Source organism: Thalassophryne amazonica, chromosome 2 (genome assembly GCF_902500255.1).
Source record: "Thalassophryne amazonica chromosome 2, fThaAma1.1, whole genome shotgun sequence".
NCBI classification, from domain to species: domain Eukaryota; kingdom Metazoa; phylum Chordata; class Actinopteri; order Batrachoidiformes; family Batrachoididae; genus Thalassophryne; species Thalassophryne amazonica.
In genome coordinates this window covers 6370661-6393058 of record NC_047104.1, presented here as the reverse complement: position 1 = coordinate 6393058, position 22398 = coordinate 6370661, and the positions used below count along the sequence as shown (strand labels likewise).

The 22398-nt window shown below is 42.6% G+C and overlaps 1 protein-coding gene across 1 annotated transcript; it reads right to left on the bottom strand.

The window, feature by feature from the left end:
• Positions 1-841: 841 nt before the first annotated feature.
• crybgx (crystallin beta gamma X) lies at positions 842-12825 on the bottom strand. Its single transcript, XM_034160687.1, has 6 exons — positions 12722-12825; positions 12355-12403; positions 11968-12089; positions 5618-5753; positions 3390-3529; positions 842-1033 (listed from the first exon to the last, which is right to left on the bottom strand). The coding sequence occupies exons 1-6, from the start codon at positions 12784-12786 to the stop codon at positions 901-903; spliced, it is 645 nt and encodes a 214-aa protein (XP_034016578.1). The 5' UTR covers positions 12787-12825; the 3' UTR covers positions 842-900.
• Positions 12826-22398: the final 9573 nt, after the last annotated feature.

The following is a 22398-nucleotide window of genomic DNA, read 5'->3' as shown; positions in this document are numbered from 1 at the left end:
TTTTTTCAGATGAACAAAATTTTCTGTCTTTTTTTTTCCTTTTTTTTTTTTTTTTTTTTCTTATGCAAATTCCAATCGCAGTTTAGCTGCCTGAGGCAAATGCAGAAGAGGAGTTTTTCTGAGGACGGAACATATTGTTCCTGAGAAAGATGTTTTAATGTTGGGTTTCATTTGGATTAAAAGTCAAATGACACAAATTGTTTCAGACTTTTAAAAAATGACTTTGAAGCCATAAGCAAATAATTACAACTTGTTCTTCCAGAAACGCACAAAGATGGCGGCGCAGCGTTTTAGCTGATCACCGTTTGAGTGTTTCCTGTTTTTATGAGATCTTCAGCAGCATTTGTTTCTTCCAGCTGTGCTTGAATCAGTGGCTCCAGTCTCTCTTACTTTATTTGGTGAATAAAGGTTTATTAATTTTTATTTTTTTCCACTGATTATTGGGATGTGATTTGATCATGTTCTCTGCTTGTTAGCACATTTAAATGTTTCTTATATGAGAATCTCAGAATTTAAGAGAAGAGTTTGTTTTAGACAGATCGCCTTCACAGGTGAGCTCTGACCTTGTTTGACCAAATCTCACACACTATAGGTACAGCTGAGGCTTCTATTTATTTTTGTTTTCCTTCTTGTGTGCATGTAAGGATTGGCACACGCCTGCCGGGTACATATGTTCATGTTCCCTGCCTGTTCTTTAAAAGAATAAAAATACTTAAACTTTTAAGAATTTGGGGGTTTGAGGTGTTTTTTAAATTTTCAGTTTGTTGCACGTCGTCGTCTGAATGCAAAGCAGGTTCGTCTTTATTTTTAACATAAGATCTCTGACCACATGCTGGTTTTTAAATGTTTATTAGTAAAATAGTTTGTGAAGCTGACAGGTTCCACGTGTTTGCCGGGGTCTTAGCTGAAGCGGACTCGCCGCATGGAGCCCACGGTGTTGCTCTGGCTGCCCCAGTCTGAGAAGTTGTTGTAGTCTCGTTTCTCCAGGATGTAGTGAGGCCCCCTGTAGTTCGGCTCTTGGTACACCACCCACCTGCATCCGAGACAACTACAGTAACCCGTGTCTGGACGTAGAACACGACAAATATACGTGTTCAAGGACAAACATCTTAAATATCAAATGTAAATTCGGAAAATAGAAATGGTGCCCTCTAGTGTCCACCAAGACCCTGCAGTTACAAACACAGGGTTGCAAAACCTGTTTGTGGATGAATTTCTGTCCAAATGTGTTACCATATTCTGTTTATTTCATCATATAAAACCACAGGGGTCCCCCCAGACAACAGAATAAAGGCGTCGTACTGCTGAGTGGCGTCATTTCATGATGTTTTAGTGCGAAACTTGGTGGAAATCAGACTAGTCATTTTTTTTTTTCCAGGGAAACTTCACATAAATGACTTCAGCTCTTTATCTTGCCAAAATGATTTTTTTTTTCTTGCAAGATCTGTCAGTATGTTTTTGTTTGCTTTTATTTATTTTATTTTTTTTATTGCATTTTTAACGCAAGTAGACACTTGAAGACCTTTCTGGGCATGGAAAAAGTGTAAGGTCAAGGTTAAAGGAAGTACAAACACTAAAATCAACCCAAAAAAAGCTTTCTTGGTAGCAGTTTCTGCTTTCTTACCTCCACATTTCACATGAATATGGTGAATGTTCTTGCCCAAAAGCCATTACGTGGGATAAGTGGTTGACCTTGACCTTCAGGGTTTACCTGGAGGTCAAAGAACTTGTCAGTTCCTCTTTATGGTGGTCTTGTTTACATCCAGATGACACAAACATGACCAAATGCAAGTGTTACACGAAACCCGATCATCAGAGGATGATCTGTTTTTGTTTTTTTTTTTTGTTTTTTTCTCGTCTTGGTGGGACCACAGTCCATGCAGGGCGCAGCGATCACTGGTCTGTCTGTCCCGGGGGGGCACGCTGGCACCGAGCCACCACAGAGGCAGACTCGATCGATACCATCTGCTGTGGGATCGACCAGATCGGAGGCTAACAGTGATGCTGCAGGGAACAGGGAGGCTTTTATGAAGAAAATGGCAGAACAGAAATCAAAATTCTTGATGAGACAGGGGCTTTTTGTTGTTTTTTGCAAGTTACATGATTTTAACTATTGCATCAGTTTTAAATGTACCAGCTGAATGTCCCAACAGATTTATGGAGTTTTGGAAATGTGAAGTAAATCACTTATTTGCATAATTAATTTAAATCTGTGCAACCGCTGCACTTAACAGGACGAGCTGAACTGAAGGTTGGATGGTAACAATGAGATAAGTTACTGTGTGTGTGTGTAAATCATCCTTTTAAAAATCCAATATTCATGTTTGTCTTTTGCTTTAAATGAAAAAAAGCTGCTGTTTGCCACACCCCTTCTTCTTATTGGAGGAGAGGCTCCGCCTCCTTTTCTGCACAATAATTGTCATTTGTAGGAAATGCTGTTGTCGTCCCCCCTGTCTTGTTTAGAGCAGGAATGAATGAGTGAATTGAACGGTCTGTGCAGAGCAACATAAACCACCGGAGTCTCCCAATAAGACGTAACAACCTGCTTTGTAATCATCATGTGACTGCGTCTGATGGAATCCTGCCACTGGGGTGTATTTATTTGGTTTCTGATACACCAGTAAAGTCTTAGAGGACATCTCTGGTCAGTTTGAAGACGGATGTGGTGCACAGTAAAATGAACTTTATTAATTCATGCAGGGGGAATATTTCAATGTCAGCAGCTCGAGTAAGAAAAAAAAAAAAAAAAAAAAACACACAAAACAGGTAAATGACCTAAATCAGTCGAAGGATCAGTCCCAATAATCTCCCGTCACCTTTTCCAAAGAGGCCTGGTACTAAAGACATCGAGTCAGACAGACATCAGGAAGTGGAAGATTTTGACCTTTGTTCACTTGCAAAGATATCGACATCCCCAAACGTCTCTGCCCAAGGTGCTTCTCGATCTCAAAGGAAGAGAACCTAAAGACCTGAATGTCATGAGTTTATGAGTCCACAAGTTCAACACTTTAAACCGAACCATATGTTTCTGATGGTAGCTCCAGGAAGTCACTAAAAACGCTGGATTTTGGTCTTGATTCAGGACAAATCCAAGCAATCAAATTCCTCAATCAGCTTCTCAAGTGGTACCATCGGGGTGACACAGCGTTGTCTTCAAAGTCAAGGTCGGTAAACCTTTCCTCACAAAAGCACTGAAGTCACAGTGACCCCAGTCCAGTCTAGAACAGCAGTTAGCACTCACACCATCTCAGAGCTCTCCCCTCCAGCCTTCAGCAATTTAACATATTAAAATCCATGGAGAACACGGGCTAGAAGGTTCAGCTCAAACCGTTCTAAAGCATCTCTTCACAGTAATGTGCCGTGATGTAGATCAGTGATGCTGCACTTACGCTCCTCCCAGCACGCGGATGGAGGCCACTCTGTTGAGGTTGTAGCGGTTCATCAGGTTGGGGACATCATCCTGGATCGCCATCTTCTTCCCAGAAAAACCAACTCGCTCAAACAGCTGAGCTCTGGCAGAGCTGTTGTCCTACAAAACAGAGCCATCAGCACTGATGTTCTGGATAACTTCTTTTTAAGACATCAAAGATGTCAGAGGGAGTTCAATCAGTTGTACAGCAAATTTAACCTGATTATAGGAATGTTTGAGAGACACGGGACAATCTAAACATGATACAAGCTTTGGAAAGAACAGAGTGACCGGACTCTGCAGGAGCAATGAGGAAAGGAGACAGGACCTTGAAAAAAGTCAGATGAACCAAAGGAAGAAGAAGATGGAACAAATATGACTGAGAAGAGGAACTTACGGTGCGTCCAGAAAGTATTCACAGCGCTTCACTTTTCCCACATTTTGTTACAGACAGCCTTATTCCAAAATGGATGAAATTCTTTTTTTCCCCTCAAAATTCTACACACAATACCCCATAATGACAATGTGAAACACATTTTTTGTTTTTGTTTTGTTTTTTGTTTGTTTGTTTTACAAATTTACTAAAAATAAGAAATCACACATACATAAGTATTCACAGTCTCTGACATGAAGCTCAAAATTGAGCTCAGGTGCCTCCTATTTCCACTGATCATCCTTGAGATGTTTCTACAGCTTAATTGGAGTCCACCTGGAGTAAATTCAATTGATTGGACATGATTTTGAAGGACACACACCTGTCTATATATAAGGTCCCACAGTTGACAGTCAGAGCACAAACCAAACATGAAGTCAAAGGAATTGTCTGTAGACCTCTGAGACAGGATTGTCTGGAGGCACAAATCTGGAGAAGGGTACAGAAACATTTCTGCTGCTTTGAAGGTCCCAATGAGCTGTAAAAGGAAGAAGGTAAGATTCACCAGGACTCCAGGAGCTGGCCGCCTGTCTAAACTGAGCGATCGGGGGAGAAGGACGTTAATCAGGGAGGTGACCAAGAACCTGACGGCCACTCTGTCAGAGAACAACCATCCAGAAGGACAACCATCTCTGCAGCAATCCACTTATCAGGCCTGTATGGTAGAGTGACAGAAGCCACTCCTTAGTAAAAGGCACATGGTAGCCCACCTGGAGTTTGACAAAAGGCACCTGAAGGACTCTCAGACCAGGAGAAACAAAATTCTCTGGTCTCATGAGACAAAGATGGAACTCTTTGGTGTGAATGCAGGCGTCATGTTTGGAGGAAACCAGGCACCATCTCTACAGTGAAGCATGGTGGTGGCAGCATCATGCTGTGGGGATGTTTTTCAGCAGCAGGAACTGGGAGACTAGTCAGGATTGAGGGAAAGATGAATGCAGCAATGTACAGAGACATCCTGGATGAAAACCTGCTCCAGAGCGCTCTGGACCTCAGACTGGGGCGGCGGTTCATCGTTCAGCAGGACAATGACCCTAAGCACACAGCCAAGATATCAAAGGAGTGGCTTCAGGACAACTCTGTGAATGTCCTTGAGTGGCCCAGCCAGAGTCCAGACCTGAATCCAACTGAACATCTCTGGAGAGATCTGAAAATGGCTGTGGACGACGCTCCCCATCCAACCTTATGGAGCTTGAGAGATGCTGCAAAGAGGAATGGACCAAACTGGCCAAAGATAGGTGCACCAAGCTTGTGGCATCATATTCAAGAAGACTTGAGGCTGTAATTGTATTGAGAAAAGGCTGTGAATACTTGTGCATGTGATTTTTTTATTTTTTTTTAATAAAGTAGCAAAAACTTCCAAAAAAAAAAAAAAAAAAACTATTTTCATGTTGTCATTTTGGGGTGTTGTGGGTAGAATTTTGATTGGGTGGGGGTGGGGGGAAATGAATTTACTCTATTTTGGAATAAGGCTGTAACATAAAATGTGGAAAAAGCCACAACTTCTTCAGCCTCAGCATGGCTGACTTGTGGAATGATCTTGTCGAAGATCTCTTATCCAAGACCACCAAGTGTTTCAAGTCTCACCTTGATGGATACTCGTCTAGTGTCACCTACACATTGAACTTTGTGACCCAGGGTGCTGGGCTCCACCAGACTACCCATCACCCAGTCCATGCACAGTTGAACAGAGTAGGTCTACAGTTTTACATTCTCTCTGTCACTGTAACGTTTCCTCGGTCTTGCCTTTGTGTGCGCAGACTTCATGTTTTTACCTGTCTGACAGAGCGGACGGAGGAGATGTGGTCCACCTGAGCACACCACTTGTCGCAGCAGTTGTACTCGCCTCTCTCTGACATGTCCCACAGGTACTGTCGACCCCGGAAGTTCTCATGCTCATAACCGACCCATCTGTAGGACAAGACGCAAAGGTTCATGGGGGAAAGGCCAACGCTCCAGAGTGAAGGTACGTGGCCAAACATTTTCAAATGCATAAATAGGGGTGTGGTCAGTTTGAGTGACAGCTAGTTTGTGCCATCAGCAGAGTTCAGACTCGGAGCTCCAGTGTTGTGGAATGGACCGTATCTGTCCAGTCTAAACATTTTATTACAAATATCTGTAACAGCACTGTTAGCTGTGCTGTTATTTGTCCTAGCAGATCATTTAAGAAGTCTGTGGTCCAGTATTTCTGTCAAGTGAAATATTTGTATTTAATTTATGTTGTGCTTTTAGCAACCTTAGGTCCAGTTAAGCTACGATTACTGAGGCAATAAGTCCGTCATAATTCTCAACATCCACACCCAAGCCATGAAAAACAACGGCCAATCCACAAAAATTTGCTTTAATAAAACAGCCGAACTAAGGTTAGCTTCTTAGCCTTAGCGGGTTTGGTAAGTCTGAGACAGGGGGCATGTTTGGGCTTCATTCGTCTTGGCTACGCTCTTTGAGAGGGTTGGGCTGAGATGTAGAGACAATGCCCACTACACCCAGAGCAACACTTTCTGAGTCTTGTCTTCAGAAAACCTCTGGGTGATGTCACAGAGTGTTTATGTCTATGATATTTCCTGCACCTTATTGGGTTATTCCACAGAGCACTGTTCCTTCCCATTTAATCCAGAATAGCAAATTCTGGTGCGTTTTGAAGCCTCACAATAACTTCTTGATCCATCTTTGTCAATCTTGACCAAACTTGGTGTAGTAGTTACGGCCGTCGTCAGTACCAGACTTGAAATTAGGAACCAGATTTTGAACTGTTCAAAAATTTCATCACGATTCTTGAAATCGGTAGTACGCGGTAATGTCTGGGTGTTCATAGTGTAAATAGATTCAGTCAGGGTCAAACTTCTTTAAACGGGTAAATTCATCATGACTACGGCTTGCAGTTTGTTTGATCCTGATCCATCGGGGGAAAAACTTGAAGCCGCAGAAGCGTTTGTTGCGGTTCTGGCCGAGATTGCAGCTCCTTCCTTTTGTTTTGGGTGGGTTGCCAGGTTTGCACTTTATAAGCCAGGTTGCCATGTTGGGAGGCAAGACGGATTAAGCTGTTTTATCCCATTTTTGCACTTTTTGGATCGTGGCCGACCATAGAGGAACAGTGCCCTCTGGAATAAGGGTGTTTAAATAGTAACGTGCAGTCATACGTTCCCCAAATGGGCGTGCGCTGACTGCACAGCTCATTTATGCACGCTTTGTCCAGATAGGGCCCTGTGTGTCTGCTGAAGCTCATGTTCTGCAGAGATGTGGAGAGCCAGAGAGACACTGGCTTGCCTCTACTGGTGGTTGGCTCTCACTGTGGTATTGTATCACTTCCTGTTCTGGAGCACAGCGGTGTTTTTCTGTATCTGTTAGCTGTTTAATCTGCACAGTTAGATTGATCTAGATAACTAGATAACGATTTGTTTCCCATTGTAATCTTTACGTGCCTTAACTAAAGCACTCCCTCTGCTGAATCACCTCTAAATTATTTACGCATTATTCACTTTGTGTGTTTTTAGGAATCCACTAGCTTAGCGCAGCTACTAGCTCTTAGCCGATTTAGCATGGCGGCTTCTCCTGTCTCTCCTGCACTTTTCTGCTCTGGGTGTGAAATGTTTAGTTATTCCCCGGCCTCCTTTAGCAGTAATGGTACTTGCAATAAGTGTAGCTTATTCATAGCTTTGGAGGCCAGGCTGGGCGAATTGGAGACTCAGCTCCGCACCGTGGAAAATTCTACAGCTAGCCAGGCCCCTGTAGTCGGTGCGGACCAAGGTAGCTTAGCCGCCGTTAGTTCCCTTCCAGCAGATCCCGAGCAGCCAGGAAAGCAGGCCGACTGGGTGACTGTGAGGAGGAAGCGTAGCCCTAAACAGAAGCCCTGTGTACACCGCCAACCCGTTCACATTTCTAACCATTTTTCCTTACTCTGCGACACACCCACTGAGGATCAAACTCTGGTTATTGGCGACTCTGTTTTGAGAAATGTGAAGTTAGCGACACCAGCAACCATAGTCAACTGTCTTTCGGGGGCCAGAGCAGGCGACATTGAAGGAAATTTGAAAAATGAGGTGGGCTTCATAGATAATTGGCAAAGCTTCTGGGGAAAACCTGGTCTTGTTAGGAGAGACGGCATCCATCCCACTTTGGATGGAGCATCTCTCATTTCTAGAAATCTGGCCAATTTTCTTAAATCCTCCAAACCGTGACTATCCAGGGTTGGGACCAGGAAGCAGAGTTGTAGTCTTACACACCTCTCTGCAGCTTCTCTCCCCCTGCCATCCCCTCATTACCCCATCCCCGTAGAGACGGTGCCTGCTCCCAGACCACCAATAACCAGTAAAAATCTATTTAAGTCAAGCAGCAGGACCTTCGTGGCCGGGACGACGGTGGGGATCGAACCCACGCGGCTCGCACAAAAGACCGTTCCTCTACCAGGTCAGCCAAAGGGGAACTCCCCGTTAGCCAAGCTAGCGGGAACGTCTTTTCAATTGGGACCCGGGACTTTCATCCCGCTACACATCTCCCCACCATTTTTGACTTCGTCCCGAAGTCACAGGTGCATGTTAGCATACTCTGTGATCCACATCCTGTTCGTGATGCCAGATTGAAGCAGCAGGACCTTCGTGGCCGGGGCGACGCTGGGGATCGAACCCACGCGACTCGCACAAAAGACCGTTCCTCTACCAGGTCAGCCAAAGGGGAACTCCCCATTAGCCAAGCTAGCGGGAACGTCTTTTCAATTGGGACCCGGAACTTTCATCCCGCTACATAAGCATAAAAATTCAAAAAGAAAAAATAATATAGCACCTTCAACTGCACCACAGACTAAAACAGTTAAATGTGGTCTATTAATCATTAGGTCTCTCTCTTCTAAGTCCGTGTTAGTAAATGATATAATAATTGATCAACATATTGATTTATTCTGCCTTACAGAAACCTGGTTACAGCAGGATGAATATGTTAGTTTAAATGAGTCAACACCCCCGAGTCACACTAACTGCCAGAATGCTCGTAGCACGGGCCGAGGCGGAGGATTAGCAGAAATCTTCCATTCCAGCTTATTAATTAATCAAAAATCCAGACAGAGCTTTAATTCATTTGAAAGCTTGACTCTTAGTCTTGTCCATCCAAATTGGAAGTCCCAAAAAACAGTTTTATTTGTTATTATTTATTGTCCTGGTCATTACTGTGAGTTTCTCTGTGAATTTTTAGACCTTTTGTCTGACTTAGTGCTTAGCTCAGATAAGATAATTATAGTGGGCGATTTTAACATCCACACAGATGCTGAGAATGACAGCCTCAACACTGCATTTAATCTATTATTAGACTCAATTGGCTTTGCTCAAAATGTAAATGAGTCCACCCACCACTTTAATCATATCTTAGATCTTGTTCTGACTTATGGTATGGAAATTGAAGACTTAACAGTATTCCCTGAAAACTCCTTTCTGTCTGATCATTTCTTAATAACATTTACATTTACTCTGATGGACTACCCAGCAGTGGGGAATAAGTTTCATTACACTAGAAGTCTTTCAGAAAGCGCTGTAACTAGGTTTAAGGATATGATTCCTTCTTTATGTTCTCTAATGCCATATACCAACACAGTGCAGAGTAGCTACCTAAACTCTGTAAGTGAGATAGAGTATCTCGTCAGTAGTTTTACATCCTCATTGAAGACAACTTTGGATGCTGTAGCTCCTCTGAAAAAGAGAGCTTTAAATCAGAAGTGCCTGACTCCGTGGTATAACTCACAAACTCGCAGCTTAAAGCAGATAACCCATAAGTTGGAGAGGAAATGGCGTCTCACTAATTTAGAAGATCTTCACTTAGCCTGGAAAAAGAGTCTGTTGCTCTATAAAAAAGCCCTGCGTAAAGCTAGGACATCTTACTACTCATCACTAATTGAAGAAAATAAGAACAACCCCAGGTTTCTTTTCAGCACTGTAGCCAGGCTGACAAAGAGTCAGAACTCTATTGAGCCGAGTATTCCTTTAACTTTAACTAGTAATGAATTCATGACTTTCTTTGCTAATAAAATTTTAACTATTAGAGAAAAAATTACTCATAACCATCCCAAAGACGTATCGTTATCTTTGGCTGCTTTCAGTGATGCCGGTATTTGGTTAGACTCTTTCTCTCCGATTGTTCTGTCTGAGTTATTTTCATTAGTTACTTCCTCCAAACCATCAACATGTCTATTAGACCCCATTCCTACCAGGCTGCTCAAGGAAGCCCTACCATTAATTAATGCTTTGATCTTAAATGTGATCACTCTTTATTAGTTGGCTATGTACCACAGGCTTTTAAGGTGGCAGTAATTAAACCATTGCTTAAAAAGCCATCACTTGACCCAGCTATCTTAGCTAATTATAGGCCAATCTCCAACCTTCCTTTTCTCTCAAAAATTCTTGAAAGGGTAGTTGTAAAACAGCTAACTGATCATCTGCAGAGGAATGGTCTATTTGAAGAGTTTCAGTCAGGTTTTAGAATTCATCATAGTACAGAAACAGCATTAGTGAAGGTTACAAATGATCTTCTTATGGCCTCAGACAGTGGACTCATCTCTGTGCTTGTTCTGTTAGACCTCAGTGCTGCTTTTGATACTGTTGGCCATAAAATTTTATTACAGAGATTAGAGCATGCCATAGGTATTAAAGGCACTGCGCTGCGGTGGTTTGAATCATATTTATCTAATAGATTACAATTTGTTCATGTAAATGGGGAATCTTCTTCACAGACTAAGGTTAATTATGGAGTTCCACAAGGTTCTGTGCTAGGACCAATTTTATTCACTTTATACATGCTTCCCTTAGGCAGTATTATTCGACAGCATTGCTTAAATTTTCATTGTTACGCAGATGATACCCAGCTTTATCTATCCATGAAGCCAGAGGACACACACCAATTAGCTAAACTGCAGGATTGTCTTGCAGACATAAAGACATGGATGACCTCTAATTTCCTGCTTTTAAATTCAGATAAAACTGAAGTTATTGTACTTGGCCCAACAAATCTTAGAAACATGGTGTCTAACCAGATCCTTACTCTGGATGGCATTACCCTGACCTCTAGTAATACTGTGAGAAATCTTGGAGTCATTTTTGATCAGGATATGTCATTCAATGCGCATATTAAACAAATATGTAGGACTGCTTTTTTGCATTTACACAATATCTCTAAAATCAGAAAGGTCTTGTCTCAGAGTGATGCTGAAAAACTAATTCATGCATTTATTTCCTCTAGGCTGGACTATTGTAATTCATTATTATCAGGTTGTCCTAAAAGTTCCCTGAAAAGCCTTCAGTTAATTCAAAATGCTGCAGCTAGAGTACTAACGGGGACTAGAAGGAGAGAGCATATCTCACCCATATTGGCCTCTCTTCATTGGCTTCCTGTTAATTCTAGAATAGAATTTAAAATTCTTCTTCTTACTTATAAGGTTTTGAATAATCAGGTCCCATCTTATCTTAGGGACCTCATAGTACCATATCACCCCAATAGAGCGCTTCGCTCTCAGACTGCAGGCTTACTTGTAGTTCCTAGGGTTTGTAAGAGTAGAATGGGAGGCAGAGCCTTCAGCTTTCAGGCTCCTCTCCTGTGGAACCAGCTCCCAATTCAGATCAGGGAGACAGACACCCTCTCTACTTTTAAGATTAGGCTTAAAACTTTCCTTTTTGCTAAAGCTTATAGTTAGGGCTGGATCAGGTGACCCTGAACCATCCCTTAGTTATGCTGCTATAGACTTAGACTGCTGGGGGGTTCCCATGATGCACTGAGTGTTTCTTTCTCTTTTTGCTCTGTATGCACCACTCTGCATTTAATCATTAGTGATTGATCTCTGCTCCCCTCCACAGCATGTCTTTTTCCTGGTTCTCTCCCTCAGCCCCAACCAGTCCCAGCAGAAGACTGCCCCGTGCTGAGCCTGGTTCTGCTGGAGGTTTCTTCCTGTTAAAAGGGAGTTTTTCCTTCCCACTGTTGCCAAGTGCTTGCTCACAGGGGGTTGTTTTGACCGTTGGGGTTTTTCCGTAATTATTGTATGGCCTTGCCTTATAATATAAGGTGCCTTGGTGCAACTGTTTGTTGTGATTTGGCGCTATATAAATAAAATTAGAAAGAAAGAAAGATGTGGGCTTGGCTGCGACAGACTTACGCGCCGCTCTCCACCTGCACAGAGTTGCATCTCTCTGGGTAGTTCTTGTCACTGAGCCTCGGACAGTCTGAACTCAGGTCCAGCCGCCTGCCGGCGAAGTTCCTCTGCTCAAAAAGGGTCACCTGAGGGCAGAGACAACACAGCTGTCACAGAGCACTTTGCTTGGTGATGTCACAAAGTTAATGCCGTCTGAATGAAGTCAAACGCAGCAGCTCTTAAACTGTTCACGCCGAGCTCCCGACGTCGAGTCACGACCACATTAGGCAGAAGATTTGGTCATGGATTACAAAATCCCTGATCCTGTTTAATGTCCTGCATTACGCACACAACTGTGCACAAAGTGAGTGAGAGAGCAGAATGAATTAATGACGTGATTATTGGACTCACCCTTCCACTGGACCCGTAGAAGGCACGTTGGAGCACAGAACCCAGCTTGCTGCAGATACAGAAGCATTTTAATGAACTGTCACGTTCCGTGAGTGAAGGCAGAAGATAAATCCGTCGCAGAAGAAGGAAGTCAGACATCAGTGTGTTTTTTCATAGTAGTAACGAGAAGCTATCTGCAGATTAATCATCATTTCATTTCTTATTTCTATAACCAATAAACGGCAAACGTGGTTGTGTAACTGGTGCTGGAGGCAGAGAACATGCTGCAGGTGTGATATTGTGCGGTGGCTCACCCACCTTCACATCTGCCTGGGGGGTGGGGGGGCTCTGTGGACTCTGCCGGTGCACAACCGCACTCTCAACATACCTGTTCTTTTGGGCTAATCCTGGGATCTTAGTAAAGATGTTCATGTCAGCTCTGCGGGGCCACATAAAAGCCCCTTAAATAGAACGTGTGGAGGCCCAGAACGCTCATCACAGCCCCGCGAGCCATTGATATGCTAAACAAAGTACACACACATACACATAAATATCATCTGCAAACACTGCAACCGCATACGGTACGCACAAAAAAAAATACCAGAACATACATGAGAGCAATCGAAATCAGAGTGTGTACGTACATATGTCCCCCCCCAAAAGCTACACAACAACTACAGTGACAAACACAAGCTAGCGTTTATGTAGAAAACATGCTGTGCTCACAGTTTTGGCGTTGAACAATTCAGCATTTTGTTTTAAACGGTCCAGTGTTCCTGGTGATAATAGTTGTATTCATGCTTTGTGCAGAGCTCCAGCACAAACTGTTTTCACTGCAGAGGTCACGACCTGGTCAGCTGATTCCCGTCGATGAATGGCTTTGACTTTCTCCATCTGTGAGAAAGATCCAGAAAAGAAAAGAATCGGACAAAACATTGATTTGAAGCTGCACGTACATTCAAAACTAAACGTGTAGTATGAGTGAGGGACAGAAGACGTGTTTCCCCTCACGATGCTCAGGACTGCCACAGCAACATGGCGCTTTTTAAATTTTACATATATATATATATATATATATTAGTGTGCGTTTTATACCAAATACAACTCCATGAGTACACTGACATTGGGTCATGAGTGGGATCAAACCAAAGACCTTGTTGAGGAGAAAGATTATGAACTGCTAACTAACCATCTGTGTGAAGAAAGTGTCTCTCACTGATAACCACACCTGCTCCTAATTTCTGTCATACATGCTACATCCACCAACCATCCAACAGGTGGCAGCGTTCAGCAGGTTTGCAGGCAGATCGATGTGAAAATTCAGTAAGGTATATCTTATTATATTCCAATTCTAAGATGGAACTATGCTAGTATACTAAGGTATATCTAAAAAGGAAGAGTGATATTCTGTATCACATATTCTATGTGATATTCTGTAAACAAAGCACAAGTTGCTCTTTGGATTAATCTCATGCATCAAAAATCCAAAAGTCCTCATTATTCACCATTTTAATTTAGAGTAGTAAAAGACCATAACAATTTGGGCCAAATCTACTGCTCACACACACACACACACAAAACAGTGCATGCTAATTTGCTAACAGTGCACACGTGAGAATTTGCATCTTTTGAATGCACAAAGTGGCACATTTATTTAGCACATTTGCCTTCATGGATATACTGTATTGGGTGTGTCCACCTGAATGCACAAAATTATGGGAGGAAAACTGCAAATAAGCAAGATTTGCACATACAACATGATGTATCGATGTCAAAAGGAAATTTAGTGGGTGGTGACTGCTTCTGTATTTTCTGCATTTGAAATCTTTACCATCGTTTATGACGGACTGCTTTAACAGCAGCACAGAGGCCGCCGCCTCCTCATAGCCAGAATAAATAAATCATTCATTTTAAGCGGCAGGCGTATTTAAAGGGTTAACAGTTTAATTTATGCTTGTTATTATTATTATTATTAATAAACATAATTATTCGCTAGTTTGGTTAAATACAGTGGATACATGATGAGTACATTTTTTTATGATTACTACCAGCACGTGAACACGTGGCAGAGTTCGTAACGAGACACAAACCGCGTAGGTGCAAGTGGCTGAGTGAATCTCATTTTGTGCTTACAGTCATTAACACACAAAAGTCCTCATTTACATACTAATGAACCGCCCGCTGTCATTTTTGCCGTTGTTCTTTGTAAATCGTGCACAAAACTGTGTCCGCCCCAAAGCAAAATACGTCTGGATTACCCAACGCAACTTAGTACTTGTTATCTTGGATCTCAGGAAATCAGACCCTGTGTGTTTCTGAGTCACCATGTTAACATTCTGGAGGGGGCTCATTCATTCATTCACTCAATCGCTTGCTCGCTTTATTTTACTGGGTGAGCCGAAGTGTCTTACTAAAGCTACAGTATGTTGGATTTATGGTTTTTGTTGTTGTTTTTTTTAACAGAAGAGGAAGGGAGCATTCATAACCATTTGTTCATTAGTGTATTATCAATCAATCAATCAATCAATTTTTTTATATAGGGCCAAATCACAACAAACAGTTGCCCCAAGGAGCTTTATATTGTAAGGCAAGGCCATACAATAATTATGTAAAACCCCAACGGTCAAAACGACCCCCTGTGAGCAAGCACTTGGCTACAGTGGGAAGGAAAAACTCCCTTTTAACAGGAAGAAACCTCCAGCAGAACCAGGCTCAGGGAGGGGCAGTCTTCTGCTGGGGCTGAGGGAGAGAACCAGGAAAAAGACATGCTGTGGAGGGGAGCAGAGATCAATCACTAATGATTAAATGCAGAGTGGTGCATACAGAGCAAAAAGAGAAAGAAACAATGCATCATGGGAACCCCCCAGCAGTCTACGTCTATAGCAGCATAACTAAGGGATGGTTCAGGGTCACCTGATCCAGCCCTAACTATAAGCTTTAGCAAAAAGGAAAGTTTTAAGCCTAATCTTAAAAGTAGAGAGGGTGTCTGTCTCCCTGATCTGAATTGGGAGCTGGTTCCACAGGAGAGGAGCCTGAAAGCTGAAGGCTCTGCCTCTCATTCTACTCTTACAAACCCTAGGAACTACAAGTAAGCCTGCAGTCTGAGAGTGAAGCGCTCTATTGGGGTGATATGGTACTATGAGGTCCCTAAGATAAGATGGGACCTGATTATTCAAAACCTTCTAAGTAAGAAGAAGAATTTTAAATTCTATTCTAGAATTAACAGGAAGCCAATGAAGAGAGGCCAATATGGGTGAGATATGCTCTCTCCTTCTAGTCCCCGTCAGCACTCTAGCTGCAGCATTTTGAATTAACTGAAGGCTTTTTAGGGAACTTTTAGGACAACCTGATAATAATGAATTACAATAGTCCAGCCTAGAGGAAATAAATGCATGAATTAGTTTTTCAGCATCACTCTGAGACAAGACCTTTCTGATTTTACAGATATTGTGTAAATGCAAAAAAGCAGTCCTACATATTTGTTTAATATGCGCATTGAAGGACATATCCTGATCAAAAATGACTCCAAGATTTCTCACAGTATTACTAGAGGTCAGGGTAATGCCATCCAGAGTAAGGATCTGGTTAGACACCATGTTTCTAAGATTTGTGGGGCCAAGTACAATAACTTCAGTTTTATCTGAGTTTAAAAGCAGGAAATTAGAGGTCATCCATGTCTTTATGTCTGTAAGACAATCCTGCAGTTTAGCTAATTGGTGTGTGTCCTCTGGCTTCATGGATAGATAAAGCTGGGTATCATCTGCGTAACAATTAAAATTTAAGCAATACCGTCTAATAATACTGCCTAAGGGAAGCATGTATAAAGTGAATAAAATTGGTCCTAGCACAGAACCTTGTGGAACTCCATAATTAACTTTAGTCTGTGAAGAAGATTCCCCATTTACATGAACAAATTGTAATCTATTAGACAAATATGATTCAAACCACCGCAGCGCAGTGCCTTTAATACCTATGGCATGCTCTAATCTCTGTAATAAAATTTTATGGTCAACAGTATCAAAAGCAGCACTGAAGTCTAACAGAACAAGCACAGAGATGAGTCCACTGTCCGAGGCCATAAGAAGATCATTTGTAACCTTCACTAATGCTGTTTCTGTACTATGATGAATTCTAAAACTTGACTGAAACTCTTCAAATAGACCATTCCTCTGCAGATGATCAGTTAGCTGTTTTACAACTACCCTTTCAAGAATTTTTGAGAGAAAAGGAAGGTTGAAGATTGGCCTATAATTAGCTAAGATAGCTGGGTCAAGTGATGGTTTTTAAGTAATGGTTTAATTACTGCCACCTTAAAAGCCTGTGGTACATAGCCAACTAACAAAGATAGATTGATCATATTTAAGATCGAAGCATTAAATAATGGTAGGGCTTCCTTGAGCAGCCTGGTAGGAATGGGGTCTAATAAACATGTTGATGGTTTGGATGAAGTAACTAATGAAAATAACTCAGACAGAACAATCGGAGAGAAAGAGTCTAACCAAATACCGGCATCACTGAAAGCAGCCAAAGATAACGATACGTCTTTGGGATGGTTATGAGTAATTTTTTCTCTAATAGTTAAAATTTTGTTAGCAAAGAAAGTCATGAAGTCAGTACTAGTTAAAGTTAATGGAATACTCAGCTCAATAGAGCTCTGGCTCTTTGTCAGCCTGGCTACAGTGCTGAAAAGAACCTGGGGTTGTTCTTATTTTCTTCAATTAGTGATGAGTAGAAAGATGTCCTAGCTTTACGTAGGGCTTTTTTATAGAGCAACAGACTCTTTTTCCAGGCTAAGTGAAAATCTTCTAAATTAGTGAGACGCCATTTCCTCTCCAACTTACGGGTTATCTGCTTTAAGCTACGAGTTTGTGAGTTATACCACGGAGTCAGGCACTTCTGATTTAAAGCTCTCTTTTTTAGAGGAGCTACAGCATCCAAAGTTGTCTTCAATGAGGATGTAAAACTATTGATGAGATACTCTATGTCACTTACAGAGTTTAGGTAGCTACTCTGCACTGTGTTGGTATATGGCATTAGAGAACATAAAGAAGGAATCATATCCTTAAACCTAGTTACAGCGCTTTCTGAAAGACTTCTAGTGTAATGAAACTTATTCCCCACTGCTGGGTAGTCCATCAGAGTAAATGTAAACAGTATTTGAACACCCTGCAATTTTGCAAGTTCTCCCACAAATCCCACAACTTGACCTTTGAACAGTGTGTTTTAGATTAAAATTTCAGACCCCTCCATGATTTCTAAGTGGGAGAACTTGCAAAATCGCAGGATGTTCAAATACTTATTTTCCTCACTGTATTGTTCATTGCAAGAGAATGAATTCCCCGTCGCCAAAGAAGCCACAACATGAAGGGAAACACAATCATAACCGGCGACAGCATAATACAATCTGCAACCTCACCACTAGATGACACTAAATCCTGCACACTTCAGCCTTAACGTCACATAGAAATAATAAAAGTCTGTGTTTCTGTGTGTTGTGTCACTGGATCCGACTTTATGGACTTTCTGTTGTCTGCAGGGTGTTTGGGGAGGAAAACGTGCGGGCCGCGGGCCTCCTGCTCCTCCAGTGTTCTCTTCTGTTGCTAAAACACACTGTTCAAAGGTCAAGTTGTGAAGTGGTTTGGGTCCAGGACGGATCAGGATCAGTCAGTCTCACTGTGCTTACAGCGTCCAGATCCCTCCTTGCTTCAAACAGATCTGTTTGCCACAGCACATTGTGCTCACAGTGTGCTGACTGTGAATGGGGGGCTACTGGTGGGGGGGTTCTAAAGGTGAGCAGATGAATTGTTGTTTTTGTGACTCTGAACCTGCTGCTGACAGCAGTCGGCTCAAACCCCATCCAGAAGCTTGGAGACGTTTCTTGCGTTTTGCAGGAGCTTCCAGCAGAGACGAACTGCAGGTCAGACGTCTATATGTGGTCCTGATTCAGCCAGGCGGCACTGAGGAGGAGGCCGAGCTTGCCGACGGACACACTGCTGATTATCTGTTGTCTTTGGCGCTCCTGAAGATAATCGGTTGAGATGTCTCTGATCCTGACTGTGCTGGACAAGTTGGCTTACTTTTTGTCTCTGGTGGCCTTTTGCATCAGTTTGTCTTCCAGCTGGATGAAGTGAAGATTGAACCTGACAGGCTTCTTCTGTACAAGATAGTTTCTTTTTTATTCTTTTGTGGGAGTATTACCCCTTGAGATGGGACAGTTTAAACCTCAACCTGCGAGCACCTGACAAATATATGTGAGTTTCTTGACATTTATTGGCTCTTGTAAGTGTTTTCTGTTCTGCAGAGCAGGTAGATCAGGTAAGGAGTTGGGTGACCAGTTGTGTAGATGCCCCTTGGATCAGACTCTTCATCTGTTACGTCTCCGTCCTTCCAGCTGTAAATGAGTGCTGGACTTGGCTGGGAAAGTGACCTGAGATGGACTGGCGTGCTGTACAGGGGGAGTCGCTCTCTGCGTCACGCTACAGAATCCAGGGGTTAAGCTCGAGGACCTGTGTGTCTCAGGGCCTGTTTAGGACTTATTTCTTCTCATGTTCAGTCTTTACAATGATTTTATCGTTTGACCTGAGTGTTTGTTGATTTATATGCCTGCGTTTGGTAGCGAGGTGCGCAGCGCACTCGATTCCGGTGCAGTGTAACCGTGGAGTTGCATCAGGAAGGGTATCCGGCATAAATTTTTTACCCCAAGTGGAAAAATATGGGAGAAGCCGGAGAGAATTACTTACCTGTGTTTGGGCAGTAAAATTTCAGTTCCATAAAGTTTAATGTGATCGCTTGAACTGCACACTAGGACAGGTCAGGTCAGTTCTGGGAGCATACGCCACTGCTGTGCTTGGCTGCATCCACCAGACCACGGAACTGTCTTTGTTCCTGGAAGGCAACTGAGCAGGCAGACAACCAGTCGATCTCTGTTTCTCTAAGGGACCTCATGACTCCATAAGCTCTTCCCGGAGTCTCAGTCTCAGTTTATTATTATCCCGAGACTAATCATGTGCAGTCACCAGCTGTCTTGATGGTGGTGACCTTTGACATAATAAAAGTATTCCAGTTTACACACCCTTACGAGCGCCACTAGTTTACCTTATAACAAGCTAAAAGTGGACGCTCTCGTTTTGGCCGAACAACTTTCCACAGTCTTCTGGGGATTCTGTGTTAGTGCGCGCCCACGGCCAACGTGGTTGATGAATTCCTGCGCAAAAAGTAGTTCCCAGAAACATACGATTGGAATGTTTTGATGACCATTTACAGTTGGCAATGAAAGACTTGGGTGTTAACTTGGTGTTAAAGTCAGAACAAGAAGCTGTACTGAAAGAGATCTATCTGGGACGAAGAAACACATTATGTGGCCACTTTATTAGGTACCCAATTTCAATTAAACTAATTTCAATTTATTTTATTTATACAGCACCAAATCACAACCAAGCTGCCTCAAGGCACTTCACATGAGTAAAGTCTAACCTCACCAATGCCCTGAGCAAGAACACAGGAGACGGTGGTAAGGAAAAAGTCCCTGTGATGACACTGAGGAAGAAACCTCAAGCAGACCAGACTCAGGGGGGGGGGGTGACCCACTGCTTAGGCCATGCTAACAGTTACAAGGTTTTTACAACGTTTTGCCAAGCTGAAGAAACAGGAAACAGGATAAAATAGAATAGCCTCAGAAACACGCACACTGGATATATTCTCTTTTTTTGGACCATTCTCTGTAAACTTCTCTGTGAACCCTAGAGATGGATGTGAGTGAAAATCCCAGTAGATCAGCAGTTTGTGAAATACTCAGACCAACCCGTCGGGCACCAGCAATCATGCCATGTTCAAAGTCACTTAAATCCTCTTTCTTCCCCATTCTGATGCTCGGTTTGAACTTCAGCAAGTTGTCTTCTCCACGTCTAGATGACTAAATGCACTGAGCTCCTGCCATGTGATTGGGTGAATTGGTATTTGTGTGAACAGGCACTTGAACCGGTGTACCTAATAAAGTGGCCAGTGAGTGTACATAATACACTCAACAAAAATATAAACGCAACACTTTTGGTTTTGCTCCCATTTTGTATGAGATGAACTCAAAGATCTAAAACTTTTTCCACATACACAATATCACCATTTCCCTCAAATATTGTTCACAAACCAGTCTAAATCTGTGATAGTGAGCACTTCTCCTTTGCTGAGATAATCCATCCCACCTCACAGGTGTGCCATATCAAGATGCTGATTAGACACCATGATTAGTGCACAGGTGTGCCTTAGACTGCCCACAATAAAAGGCCACTCTGAAAGGTGTAGTTTTATCACACAGCACAATGCCACAGATGTCGCAAGATTTGAGGGAGCGTGCAATTGGCATGCTGACAGCAGGAATGTCAACCAGAGCTGTTGCTCGTGTATTGAATGTTCATTTCTCTACCATAAGCCGTCTCCAAAGGCGTTTCAGAGAATTTGGCAGTACATCCAACCAGCCTCACAACCGCAGACCACGTGTAACCACACCAACCCAGGACCTCCACATCCAGCATCTTCACCTCCAAGATCGTCTGAGACCAGCCACTCGGACAGCTGCTGAAACAATTGGTTTGCATAACCAAAGAATTTCTGCACAAACTGTCAGAAACCGTCTCAGGGAAGCTCATCTGCATTCTCGTCGTCCTCATCGGGGTCTCGACCTGACTCCAGTTCATCGTCGTAACCGACTTGAGTGGGCAAATGCTCACATTCACTGGCGTTTGGCATGTTGTAGAGGTGTTCTCTTCACGGATTAATCCCGGTTCACACTGTTCAGGGCAGATGGCAGACAGCGTGTGTGGCGTCGTGTGGGTGAGCGGTTTTCTGATGTCAATGTTGTGGATTGAGTGGCCCATGGTGGCGGTGGGGTTATGGTATGGGCAGGCGTCTGTTATGGACGAAGAACACAGGTGCATTTTATTGATGGCATTTTGAATGCACAGAGATACCGTGACGAGATCCTGAGGCCCATTGTTGTGCCATACATCCAAGAACATCACCTCATGTTGCAGCAGGATGATGCACGGCCCCATGTTGCAAGGATCTGTACACAATTCTTGGAAGCTGAAAATGTCCCAGTTCTTGCATGGCCGGCATACTCACCGGACATGTCACCCATTGAGCATGTTTGGGATGCTCTGGACCGGCGTGTACCACTTCCTGCCAATATCCAGCAACTTGGCACAGCCATTGAAGAGGAGTGGACCAACATTCCACAGGCCACAATTGACAACCTGATCAATTCTATGCGAAGGAGATGTGTTGCACTGCATGAGGCAAATGGTGGTCACACCAGATACTGACTGGTATCCCCCCCCCAATAAAACAAAACTGCACCTTTCAGAGTGGCCTTTTATTGTGGGCAGTCTAAGGCACACCTGTGCACTAATCATGGTGTCTAATCAGCATCTTGATATGGCACACCTGTGAGGTGGGATGGATTATCTCAGCAAAGGAGAAGTGCTCACTATCACAGATTTAGACTGGTTTGTGAACAATATTTGAGGGAAATGGTGATTTGTGTATGTGGAAAAAGTTTTAGATCTTTGAGTTCATTTCATACAAAATGGGAGCAAAACCAAAAGTGTTGCGTTTATATTTTGTTGAGTGTATTTAAAATTATGCATATTTGAAAGACAATTTTGTATTAATGTTTGTAGAATGGTGTTTTCTTTTAAAAGTATGTGACAACTTGTGAACAAAATATCAGGCACACTTGAGTAACATGATTCAGAAGTGGAGTATTTTCTAAAAATCACATAATTTGTGGTATGAAATCAATTTTAACGTTAATGTTGATGGTGTGTTGTGCTTATAACCAGGTGATAAATTGGTAATGACTAGCAGATGCAACCATCTTTTAATGTTCAATTGTGCTTCTTTGGGAATTAATTCTTAGTAATATTCCGCTTATGTATTATTATAGTAAAATGAAGGCATGTCTACAAACATAAACATATTATTTAGATTCTCCTATATGTAGCTTTTATGCTTCCAAAAATGCGTGTTTGCTACTTTACCAAGATTTTAAACAAAATTTTAATTTGTTGA